We start from the raw sequence: 12,602 nt of genomic DNA on the forward strand, positions 1-12,602 counted from the left end.
TGGCAATAGCAGTGATGTGCCCTTAGGAGTCTAAAGAAACTCTGTACGTCTTACCTCCTGGCACACTCGGTACTGGTCGATCGCCCACACGGTAGGCACGTGGGTGGCCAGCAGCTGATACTGCGTTAGCGTTGTGTTACACGCTCTGGCACAGATCAAGCGCGTCTTCCCCACGGCGTTGTCTCCCACAACCACACACTTGATGGTTTCAACGTTGGGTCTTTCGTAGTCCATGTCAGTGTCCATTTATAAAACTCTGGAAGAAGAGAGTTACAGAGCAATCACAGGGGAGAGGGGTTCAGGCCGTTTCCCCCTTGTCTGGGCTCTTCGTCGAAGTGCCCAGGCATAAGCGAGAGGTTTGGAACTTCATACTAAACCTAAGTGAAACTCAAGTTTTCTATTTATGTCTCACACAAGTGCAAAAACACCGCCGGCTTGTTATTTTGACCCCAAACGGTTTATGCCGGTTAACATGTTATTTTCTCCTTGGTTTTCTCTAAACACAACCTGCCTACTGAAAATCCATCCAGGCAAATGAGAGTGCTGGCACACATTTATAGCTCACTAGCTACTCATGTTGATCCACCAAAGACACTGGTTACCTGCAGGTTTAACCTTAGACACTGGGGCACGAGCCACCTTGGCAATATTAGTGACCATGCCATCTCAATCTCCCAACGAGCCAATCTCTCTATCCGAAAAGCAGTTTCCTGCAGGCTCTGCACCATCGTGGTGACTTAGGGGAGGCTCAAAAGTGCAAAGAGAGGATCAGCCTGCTTTAACGATGAGTCAACAGTCCAACTGAATTTTTATTTTTTGAATTTTGAATTTTATGAATCAAATTCATAAAAACGATATTCTTAAAAGGGGCACCATAAAGCAATGTATTTTTTTTTTAATTCTCTTTCTCTCTGTGTTTTCATTAAGAAATCTGGAGCATATGGTGAAGAATGATTTTACCAGGATGAGGAGCTAGTTTGGAATCTCCCTGAAAGCATCAAGAAAGGTTTAAGAGAGTTGCTGAGTGAGGGGTCAAGAGGAAGAGAAAAAGCTGTCATGAGCTCTGCTTCCCCGGGTGGGGGGGTCAGGAACCTCCATAAAACGCAGAGCAGACTGCTTCTTGGCAGCAGCTGGATGGCTGGCCAACCATGGAAGATTCTAAGGTTTTAATGAATTATAATTGCCCTTTTGAGAAAGTCTACTGTTTTTTAATTTTGTTTTTAAAGTAGGCTTCACACCCAGTGCAGAGCCCAACACAGGGCTTGAACTCAAGACCCCAAGATCAAGACCTGAGCTGAGATCTACGGGTAGCATGCTTAAGCAACTGAGCCACCCAGGCACTCTGAGGAAGTAACTGTTAAAAGGAGAAAACTGGTTAGATGGTCACTTTTAATGAGCCAATAATGGTTTTAGTGGTCATATTGGTAAAGAAACTGCTCAGAGTAGGGCCTGATACATAACTGGGGCTCAGTAAGTGTTTGTTTAATTCAACTGATTTGAGAAAAATGATAATTTGGATAATATGAGATTAAGAGTACAGAAGGAGAGACAGAAGAAAGAATATGAAATAGAATGAATACTTTTTCCCAGTTAGGACCATCTGAACATGAGACTGTCTCCTGTAACACCATCACAGGAGGTGATGTTGAACCCGAGACTAGAGACTATTTGGCAAGACTTGAGTGGAGTGATTCAAACAACAGATGTGTGGTGAGGTCAGGATCTGGTCTCAGGATCCTGTCTGTGGTTTATACACCATAGAGAGGCTTAAAATAGATATCTGTGCCCACCAGCAAATGTAGATTCTGAAGGTCTTGGGTGGAGAAAGAGAGGCTTAAGAAAAACTCCAATTCTGATGATCACCCACAGGTGGTGACTCCTCAAATTGATCTCTTTTAAATTCTAGTCTATGGTTTTATTAGTTACCTATTTCATAGTCTAACGTGGCAAAAGCCTGACTTTGGCATCAGATCAGTGGTCCTGCAATACCTGCCAGAGAACATTTAGCAAAGTCTGCAGACATCTTTTGCTGTCACAATGGGGTTGGGGGAGAGGCCAGAGATGTTTTGAAACATACTATAATACAAGGTACAGGTCCCACGACACGGAGTAATTGGGGCCCAACGGTCATAGTGCTGAGGTTGAGAAATCTCAGCCTTAGAGGAGATGTGACTTTGAATCCTACTCTCCCCATTTTCCAGCCATTTTGTCACTGGACAAGACATTTGCACTTTCAGCCATAGCTTCCGCATCTGTTAAGTGGGAACTATAGTACCAGGCTCCCAAAGTAGTGAGGATTTGGTGAACTGACTGATGTACCTGACACACCCATGACTCCCAGGATTCTAATCGTGGTGCTGAAGGTGAGTTGAGTGCCTTGAGGGGACAACAAAACAGACAGGGGAAGCCCAGGATTAGCCGTGAAATCATAAACTTAATAACCACGAAGATCTATACGAAGGACGAATTTCAATAGAGCAATCACAGAGTAATTCAGTGAAAAACAAGCATAAATGCAAGATGGAGCAGAGCTGACTTTGAGTCAAGAAGGCAGGGAAACTTCTGGGTGGGAGTTGGACACAGTTAGCTAAGCGATAATAGAATTGGAAAGGTAGGTTAGAAATATTTTCCTGGGGCATTTCTAGCTTCTAGGATAAAAAATGGTAACACTTGTTGTGGATAAGAAATTTGGTATGTTTCTGGTGATATTACTGTAGGGTATATACCCTGTGTCAGAAAAACAGGATCTGTTTGGAGCTTCACAACTCTGGAAACTAAGGTACATTATTTTGATCATCCTAAGTGGTGGAAAATCTTACTCTTTTGAAAGTGAATTTTATTTTTTTAGATGGATAAAAGCCATGGAGAGCCAATCCTTAAAATTCGGGGGAACGTTTGGATTTAGTCAAAACTGAAATAGACACACACAAAATACAGAGTTGGTTTTCTTGTCAGATTGCAAACTAGCTTTGAGAGCAGCCCCCTGAAAGGAACCCCCCAAATAATTTGAATCATGACAGCATTGGTGGAAGAGCTGTGTAGCTTTTACACAAGACTACTTTGAAGGGGATGAAAGCTCTCCTGCTTTTATATTAAGGCTATGATTACAAAACTATCGTTACTTATTTATAGACACACCTCATGCACAGTTCTGAAAAGAATTTCTGTGTCAAGGGTGAGAATAACATCCATGGGTCCTCTAATCTCTAGCAATCTGCTCAAAACCCAAGTGACTGCCAAAGGTGCTAAACCCTGTACAAAGGGGACAACATGGAAGGGAAGTGAAAGGCAGGGCAGAATTAAACACTCGTAGCCCAGCTCACTCACTGCAGACGTGGAATTTCCAGGAAGGGTTTTCTGGATTCCAAATACTGCAAATCTTTTCTTTGGGGTATAAATTTGATTTTGTGGTAATCTAAAAATTATTTTAAGTGTAAGAAGTCACAGCCAAGCATGCAAAGTCATGCTACACATGTATTGTAAACTGATTGTTCATCCTTTATAAATAAAGTTATAATTATAAAAATATGCAATATTATCCTTCTTTACTTGTTATGGGCTCTAATTTATTCATATTTAGCACTCTTACAGTTGAATGAGCTCTTAGGACCATCTGGTTAATGACTATCTGGTTTCTGACTTTCATTTACCTAGAATGAGAGCAATAAATATTATTCCTTTAACACTGTTAATAAATTTCACCACCACGAACCCTGCCTATCAGTGCAGATACTCTTTTGCCTTTAGATACGAATCTGAGGAAACAAAGAAAGTATAAAAGAAAGAGCTAGAAAGGACTGACACTGGTAGCCTATTACCACGGCAGCTTTGTAATCTTACTCAAAACTGACCTGACCTTCATTTCATACTTTTTCTGAATCCTCGGGACATGGATGCTGACCATTAAGTGTTGAAGGACATACCCGCACACGGTGGATGTCAGAAGCAGTTAAGTTTAGAACTGACCAGTGAACAGGACAACGTGGTGGGTGGGGAATGAGGACTCGGTGAGGTGGCCCAGGGTGGCTGCCCCCTGGGTGTTGGTGCCTACCATCAACTTAGAGACTGTGGTCACGATGGCCCCATGTGCTCACACTGTGATTACTGTCACCTTCCGGACTTCAGGTCTCTCCTGAAGGTCCACATTCACCACCAGCTCAGCCTTCTTGTCACGTCCACAGGGCAACACATCCTACATCTAGCCTCTCGGCTGCTCCACCTAACCTTCCCGACACTCTACTTGGGCTGTTCATGCTCTTGGCCACGTGCTGGATATTGTTGTCATCCAGAAACATTTTACCCCTGAAATGTCGAGTTTCAAAATCCTACTCTCGAAGTAAAACTCCTATCTTTATAGCCTCTGCTTGGTGAAACGTGGGCGCGGCAGCAACTCCCATCAGGAGACAGAATCTGTTTCCCTTCCTCTAGAATCTGAGCTAGCCTTGTGACTGCGTGGCCCATTCCAAAAGAATGTGGTGGTGATGCTCTGTGAGTTCCAGAGCCAGGGTCTCCAGAAGGCCTGCAGCTCCACCCTCACGCTGTTGGAATGCTGTTTTGAGGTTGTCCTCTGAGGAAGCTGGCCTAGCCCCACAGAGGACGAGAATTCCCAGTGAGAATAACCGAAGCAGCCCTGCCGATGGCGTCACCAGATGCCATATAGTGTGAGGCTACCTGAATCCTCTAGCCCAGCCAATTGTCCAGCTGAATGAAGCTTTATGAGTGAGCCCAGCTAAGGAATCACCTAGTCAACCTACAGAATCAGGAGAAAGTACAGATTATTGTTTTAAACCACCATGTTTTGGGGTGATTTGTTATCACGAGCAGAGGAGGGGCAGAGAGAGATGCACACAGAATCCGAAGCAGGCTCCAGGCTCTGAGCTGTCAGCACAGAGCCCGATGCAGGGCTCGAACCCATGAACCGTGAGATCATGACCTGAGCCGAAGTTGGATGCTTAACTGACTGAGACACCCGGGTGCCCCTGGATGATCTTTTCCACCTAGGGTTGATGGATCACGCCAACTTTCTCTTCACCATCATCCTCAGCATCTTGTATTGCATGTGTGGGAGGCAGAATAATGGTCCCTCAAGGATGTTAATGTCCTAATCTCTGGGATCTGCGAATACATTCGGCTACATGGCATGGGGCAAATAGGGTAGCAGATGAAATTAAGGTTGCTAATCGGCTGACTTTACTCTAAGGAGCTCATTCCGGATTGTCTGGGAAGGCCCAATGTAGTCTCTCGGGTTCTTTCATATAGAAAAAGGAGGTAGGAGATCAGAGTCAGAGAGATATGTGAAGATGTTACATTGCTGGCTTTGAAGATGGAGCCAAGGGCCATAAACAAGGAGTGCACGTGACCTCTAGAAGCTGAAAAAGGAAGGAGACAGATTTTTCTCCTAGAGCTCCAGAAGGAACGCAGCCTACCAACATCTTAATTTTAGCCCAATGAAACCCATTTCAGATTTTTAACCTCCAGAGCTATAAGATAATACATTTGTTTTGTTTTAAGCCATGACATTTTTGGTAACTTTTTACGGCAGTGATGGCATGATGGCATGCTTTTGCCCCACAGAATGGTTTCCTAAATTCTAAATGTCGTTGGCTGCTTCAGTCCCTTTAACATATACCATTCCTGCAGCCAAGCCTCTACCACTCCTTGTCTGCCTGGAAAACTTCATTCGTTCCTTAAAACCTTATTCAGATATTACCTCCTCTAAAAAGCTTTCCTAATTGCCCTGCCTCCACACAGACTGATTTACTTTCTCCTCTGTATCATAAATGGTTCCGGGAGAATGAATCACAAGCACAAATACACATATACCCCCATTTTTCCTATATTAGCAAACCATAGAATGGTCGTTTGTGAACTTTTTATTTTTCCTGTGGCTATATCTTCAAAGTGCACATCTAATGCCCTTAATGAATCATCAACTGTTTCTGGGGTACTACGGTATGCCAAAGGGCTTGGAATATAAGACTATACCATGCCCCACTTTAGTAAAGCTTTCTTTGACTATTCATTCTGGTCCATAGGTCCCCCATAATTTGTGACCCTCTTCTAGGAACAACCATGACTTGAATAGTGACATAGCCAAATCTGAACTTAGCTGACCTCATCTCCTTTATAAATCATTTCTCTTCCCAATGGTGGTACTTTTTCCTACTTTCAGTCCTTGAGATGACGGCCTTCCTGGTGTCCTGTTCCTCTCTTAAGACACAGGCTCTTAGGAAGTGTCAGACACATTCACTATGGCTCAATGACCATCAGAGTCCTCTCTCCGTAATTCAATAATTCAGAGGCACTGTGGGTGATGAAACTCAAGATATTCTTGCTTGCTCTGGATAGGTGCATTTTAGTACAGAGCCACTCTTTTTTTTTTTTTTAACGTTTACTTATTTTTGAGAAAAAGAGAGAGAGAGAGACAAAGAGAGAGAGACAGAGAGAGACAGAGCACAAATGGGGGAGGGGCAGAGAGAGAGGGAAACACAGAATCTGAAGCAGGCTTCAGGCTCTGGGCTGTCAGCACAGAGCCCAACATAGGGCTCAAACCCATGAACCGTGAGATCATGACCTGAGCCGAAATTGGACGCTTAACCGACTGAGCCACCCAGACGCCCCAGTACAGAGCCACTCTTTACGTCCAGGTGAATGTGTGAGTCTCTTCTACCATGAGAAATTCAGATATTAGGGAGGGTGGGCAGGGAAAGTTTATCATTTGTCTATGATATCTTACTAAAGCATTGTCTAATTGCTCCAAATCACCCACCATCGGAATATGCCAACTCTTCCCATCACCTGTGTTGTGTTTCTTGTTCTGCCTGCTCTTTGAATCAGTGTGGTGAGCAGTCCACTCAAAGACAAAACTCTAAGGCCAGAGAAGGCCTCTGTACTTCCAGTTCCATTCAGCTGTTCATAGACAGTTTGAACAATGCTATTGCACAACCACTAAATTTTCTTGTCCTTTAGAAAAGCATAGAGTCTGAACTTTGAGAAATAATTTAAGTTGGTCATTAAAAAAAATACTAGTGGAACAAATTTTTGTGTGTTGGAAGAGTTAGCTCAGAAAGAAAAACTGGGAATTGTATATTATTGACAGAAACAAAAGAGAAATGTTAAGAGTTGCATAATAACTGTAGCCAACAGCCAAGTTTCAACTGTGCAGATTTCATTATCCTGAGCTCTTAATCACCAGTCCTAGGCAGGCAGGAGCTGCTCTGTGCATAATATAAACATCTCAGCTGGAATGGAGAACGGGTCCAGATCTGGGAAAGAGGCAGTCAGGGCTGGGCTGCGCTTCCCTAAATCAAAAGTTTAAAGAAATATATCTCTAGCATAAAATCGCCTTTCAAATCAACAATATTTTTTTCAACTGAAAGTTTTGATTAAAACAGAAAGGAAAAGAGTTTAAGTAACAGAAAGGACAGTGCATATAAGTTCAGGAATACAGATAATACAGAGACACCTTTTAAAACATCCACTCATTATCCTCACGAGAGCCCTGTGATAATGGAGATGTCCACAAGATCATGCTCCCCATTTTTTTTAAACTTGTCAGTGGGGAAGGTGAGCCAGGATTGGAAATAAAGTTGCTATCTATCCACTGCCCTTAGTAAATGCTGTCCCAGTTGAAAAATAAGGAATAAAAAACTTAGCTTAAAAGATGCATACATAAAAAATCCAGGCTAGTTTTCAGAACCACCATAAGTAAACTGTATGCTATGTTCTAGACATTCTGGTTGATTTTGTCTACAAATAGGCCAGGTAACCTCTCCTTTGGTGACTTTGCTCTTGCTACTCTACTCAGACATCCTTTCTCATGCCCCTGACCCACCACTGAAATTGTTCTGCACCTTTAGGGCTCAGGCAGTCGTAATTAAAGAAATAATAGGCTGAGTGCTTTATGAGTGGCAGGCCTACAGTATTAGGTATGCAGTGGGAAACAGGCCAGGCGCTATTCTTGCTCTCATGGACTTCGTAATCAGGCGGGGAGGAACAGGTAGTTGTAATCATAGACTTGATTTCAGTTCCTTGAAGAACGAAAGGGTGTTATGAGAAAATAATGGGTGGGAGGCCTGCAGGAAAGACGAGGGAGGCCTCTGTGAGGAGGGCCCATTTTCTGGCTACTTGAAGAATGAGCAGGGCCCAGGCATGAGGAGGGAAAGGAAGCAGGCCCACTGGAGCTGGGGGCAGGGGAACAGGAGAGAGGAAGGTCGGACAGGAGGCAGGTGTCACATTACACACAGCCTTTTAGGCTACAAAGGGGAACCTGAATTTTGTTCTAAGTACAGTGAGAAGACACTGAAATGTTGTAGGCAGAAGAATAACAGGTTCTGATTTGCTTTTTAAAAGCATCACTGATGCGGCACCTGGGTGGCTCAGTCAGTTAACAGTCCAGGTCATGATCTCATGGTTTGTGAGTTCAAGCCCCTCTTCGGGCTCCATGCTGATAGTGCGGAGCCTGCTTGGGATTCCCTCCCTCTCTTTTTGCCGCTCTCCCACTTGTGCACATGGTGTGCTCTCTCTCTCTCAAAAAATAAACATTTAAAAAATGTTTTTTTTTAAAGCAAACACTGAGACTGCTGTGTGGAGAACATAGCGTGGGGAGTGGAAGGACTGGTTAGGATGCCCCCAGGTTCTCCGGGGAGAAGGATGGGGGCTTGGACCAGGAACTGGTCGAGATGGAGCAAAGTAGACAGATAATAAGTTACACTTTAGAAGAAGGTGCACTGAAAACATTCTTCCTTTATACCAGGAATTCCTAGGGTATTCAACAAGTTCCAATTTGTCACATTGGCAGTTATGCTTATAGGTGTATGTAGTTGCTTTCACCTCACCAAGATTATACATTTTTGGCAGCAGAGACTGTTATTCACCTTTAAATCCTCAAGTCTTTTCAATGCCTTGGCCATTTGTGGCTTTCAATAAATATTTGTTCAGTGGGATATCAAAGTACAGCGATTCCACCTTCCTCAGGAAACCCTCCACCTGGATCCGCTTGCAGACTTGCACTCAGCTATCTCTGGTGACTGATCACTAAGCCCGTGGCCTCGAGAGCAGCAGCATGTGGCTAAGCCCACAGTCAGTGAGAGGAACACCTTGAGGGACATCTGTGTGGCCCATCATGAGAGTGGTATTTGACAGATGGCATCACACCAGCCGTGGCTCCCCATCAGGAAGAGCATCAGTAACCATGGGGACCACCAGGGACCAAGAACCAGGCCCCTTCACCAAATGATAAGGCAGGGGGCAGGAGGGAGCCCATATATAGGCACAGTGGAGCTTAGGGCTGGATTTGATTGGGGAAAAAAAGTAATGTCATCATTTGTCATGCTCTAGTGGGGACAGCCAATTTATGAATCTCAATAATATTCACATGTAAGTGTCTCATAAAACTCCCATCAACTTGTGGACTTCAACATCCCCATTCAAGGGATTTCTAACCTTTTTGGTGAGTCACTAATTGGCTGGGAAAGAAGTGGAAAATGGAGGTACATGCACCCACTACCTATGGAGAGTGATTTATAAATGAATCTTGAATGAGGAAATTCAATCTATGCCTAAAAGACATCACAAGAGGCAATAGGTTGGACCTGAAGGCAAGACAGCATTGGAATACATGCCTTGGATCTCCTGCTACACAGTCTCACTGAAATTAACCTTATTCTGCACAAAGAGCAGACTCCACAACAGTATCAGAATAAAGCTAAGGAGTAACCATATACCAGAAATTGGAAGGATTTCTGCCAAATTCACTTCTATGGAGCCAAGTGAGAACATCACTGAAGACCAAGCAGACTGCCCATTTCCACAGGGAAAAGAGCTGGGCTGGGAGGTAAGTAGGATGCTCTTGGGCACAGATGCTCATAGTCTGGAGTAATGAGAGCTGACCTGACATGGGACCGAGGTGGAAGAAATCAGCTGTGGAGCCACTGGAAAGTCATGAGGAACCTGGTATGCTGTCCTAGGGGAGGATTAATTCCAGTAAGCACCCCTTGCTGAGGGTGTACCAGGTAGACAGCACTGAGCATGGAAAAGACTCATTTTTGTTTTTCCTCCCCCAGCCTGCTTAGCCAAGCTGTTTCAGTTTTGATACTGCCACAGAAGTGACTGATCTTGTTAATGTGACAGGGGTAGGGGTAGGGGTGCAACCTCTAAGGCTGACCATTGGTATATCTTCAGTGGTGACACTCCTCACTAGTGGTCTTTTTAAAAAATTTTTTATTGAAAACTTTTTTTTTTTTAACGTTTACTTATTTTTGAGACAGAGGGAGACAGAGTACAAGTGGGGGAGGGGCAGAGCGAGAGGGAGACACAGAATCTGAAGCAGGCTCCAGGCTCTGAGCTGTCAGCACAGAGCCTGGTGTGGGGCCCGAACTCACGAATCACAAGATTATGACCTGAGCCGAAGTCGGATGCTCAGCTGACTGAGCCACCCAGGCGCCCCCTCATTAGTGATCTTATCTTACCCTCCACAGATGTCTCTACATGCATAAGACTGAATAGCTTTGCTTGTCCACTCTGGAACTGAGTGGGCTCCTGAGTCACTATAGAGCTCTACTTTGCTCTCCAACACAGTCTAGGTTATCTAAGCATTTGGAATATACTTTAATCCTTGGCCAGAGGAATCCTTTTCTATGTGGATGGAGTAAACAGAGACCAGCTAACATATGGTCTATTAAAAACCCTGACATGAAGGAAAGGTCTTCTACTGAAGTAGATATACTGTAAGAAACAGCAAAAGAAGGGGTGCCTGGGTAGCTCAGACAGTTAGTGTCTAGCTTTTGATTTTGGCTCAGATCATGATCCCACAGTTTGTGAGATTGAGCCCTGCATTAGGCTCTGTGCTGATAGTGGGGAGCCTGCTTGGGATTCTCTCCCCTTGCCCTTCTTCCCACTCGTTTTCTCTCTCTCTCTCTCAAAATAAATAAATAAACTTAAAAAAAAGAAAGAGCAGAATAAAATATTTCTTTAAAAATATCTGAACCATGTAATTGGTCACACAAAAGAAGATAATGCAGGTATACAAACTAATAGCACATGAGCCTATAAAGAGGCAAAAGACAAGTAAAGACCATGTATAAGTGAAATATAAGAGAGCCAAATTAAAAAGCATAATGGCAACAATAAAGAGCTTTGAAAATGTAGTAAAATGGATTCATGAGGTACAGACCAGACATGAGAAACTATGTATAGAAGGAAGGCCACCTACAAATGATGTAACCGAAGATAATAAAGAGGCTGACCATTGATAGGCAATCCCCGGATAGTATGGCTTCTTGAGGAACTAAAGGAGCAAACCTTGATTTAATAAAACAAAATTTTCCCAATACAAAAAGGAGAAGAAGGAAAAAAGAAGACTCTAGATCTATTTTCAGTAAAAGGTTTAAATACCAGTGGCAGAAAAAACTGTATAATAAACTTACAAATATTTTAGCAAAACATCTTCTAAAATTAACAGCCAAAGGCATTTCTTTCTAGAAGGAAATAATAATATGGACGACCACACACTTCACCAATACACTACTTTAAGACAGTAGAAAAACACAGAGCCTCGAAAGAAAAAGGACATAATAACAAGTTTCTGAATCTGGTCAAATTGTTATTTATGTAAAGGGAATCATAAGACTATTTTTAGGTATAAAAGACTCAGGGAGCAAAAACTCAGATTTCTTTGAATTAAACTGCTCAAGGATACTTGACAAAACACTCAGAGATAATTCAAGATTAAAAACTAAAACAAACAAACAAACAAACCAAAAAACGTCTATTTCTGTGTAAAAGGACTGTGGAAACCAAAACCAACTGAAAATATAAAACTAACCTGCATAGTTATTTTGATTGTGATTTCAAAATTAGATAGAAAAAGTATCTGTAAAAGATAATTTAGGAGGTAAAAAAAAAAAGGCAATTTGTGGTAAAAGCATAACAGTAATAATGAACCTTCACAGACCAAAAAGCATACACTAAAAATGAAGACAAATTCTATAAGGAGAAATCAATGAAAATTATCTACATGTAGGAGATGAAGAATCAGAATCAACATCAGATTAAGAAAGCAAAACTGAAAAACAACACAGGGAGGGCTTGAATAGCATAAAGAGTAGTGATAAATGGGGGTGCCTGGATGGCTCAGTACGTTAAACTTCCAACTTTGGCTCAGGTCAGGATTTCACAGTTGGTGAGTTTGAGCCCCACATCAGGCTGTTTGCTGTTAGCATGGAGCTTGCTTTTGATCCTCTGTCTTCCTCTCTCTTTCTGTCCCTCCCCTGCTCGTGTGCATGCTCTTTCTCTCTCTCAAAAATAAATAAACATTAAAAAAAGTGATAAATGAATAGATATCTCATATTCAATAAACTCCATGATAAGAGAGTGCACTGTCTTTTCAGGTGTTCTTGGCACATTTGCAGAAGTTGACTAACCCACCAGAAGGAGAAAACCCCCCTCCCAAAGCATAAGTTGTATCAATCAAATTCCCTAGCCACACACACAAATAAATAAATAAATGAAAAAGTTAAAAGGAATGGTTTTATTGACAGCAACAACAACAAAAAGCTCAGCCATTTGGAAATTAAAAAAAATATGTTCTGGTATATCCATCT

General features: G+C 42.7%; 1 protein-coding gene across 12 annotated transcripts in view; it reads right to left on the reverse strand.

Moving 5' to 3' along the window:
* RHOBTB1 (Rho related BTB domain containing 1) overlaps positions 1-12,602 on the reverse strand; it is a 260,530-nt gene that overhangs the window by 38,492 nt on the left and 209,436 nt on the right. For 10 of the 12 annotated variants that reach the window (XM_042908130.1, XM_042908132.1, XM_042908131.1 and 7 more), the window contains one exon: positions 55-256. In XM_042908130.1, the coding sequence (XP_042764064.1) occupies positions 55-246 (192 nt within the window). In that variant the 5' untranslated portion in view covers positions 247-256. Of the gene's footprint in view, positions 1-54; positions 257-4,051; positions 4,305-12,602 lie in introns of those variants that run through there. The other 2 variants (XM_042908137.1, XM_042908140.1) reach the window with 2 other exon arrangements.

This window comes from Panthera leo, chromosome D2 (genome assembly GCF_018350215.1).
Source record: "Panthera leo isolate Ple1 chromosome D2, P.leo_Ple1_pat1.1, whole genome shotgun sequence".
Taxonomy (NCBI): Eukaryota; Metazoa; Chordata; class Mammalia; order Carnivora; family Felidae; genus Panthera; species Panthera leo.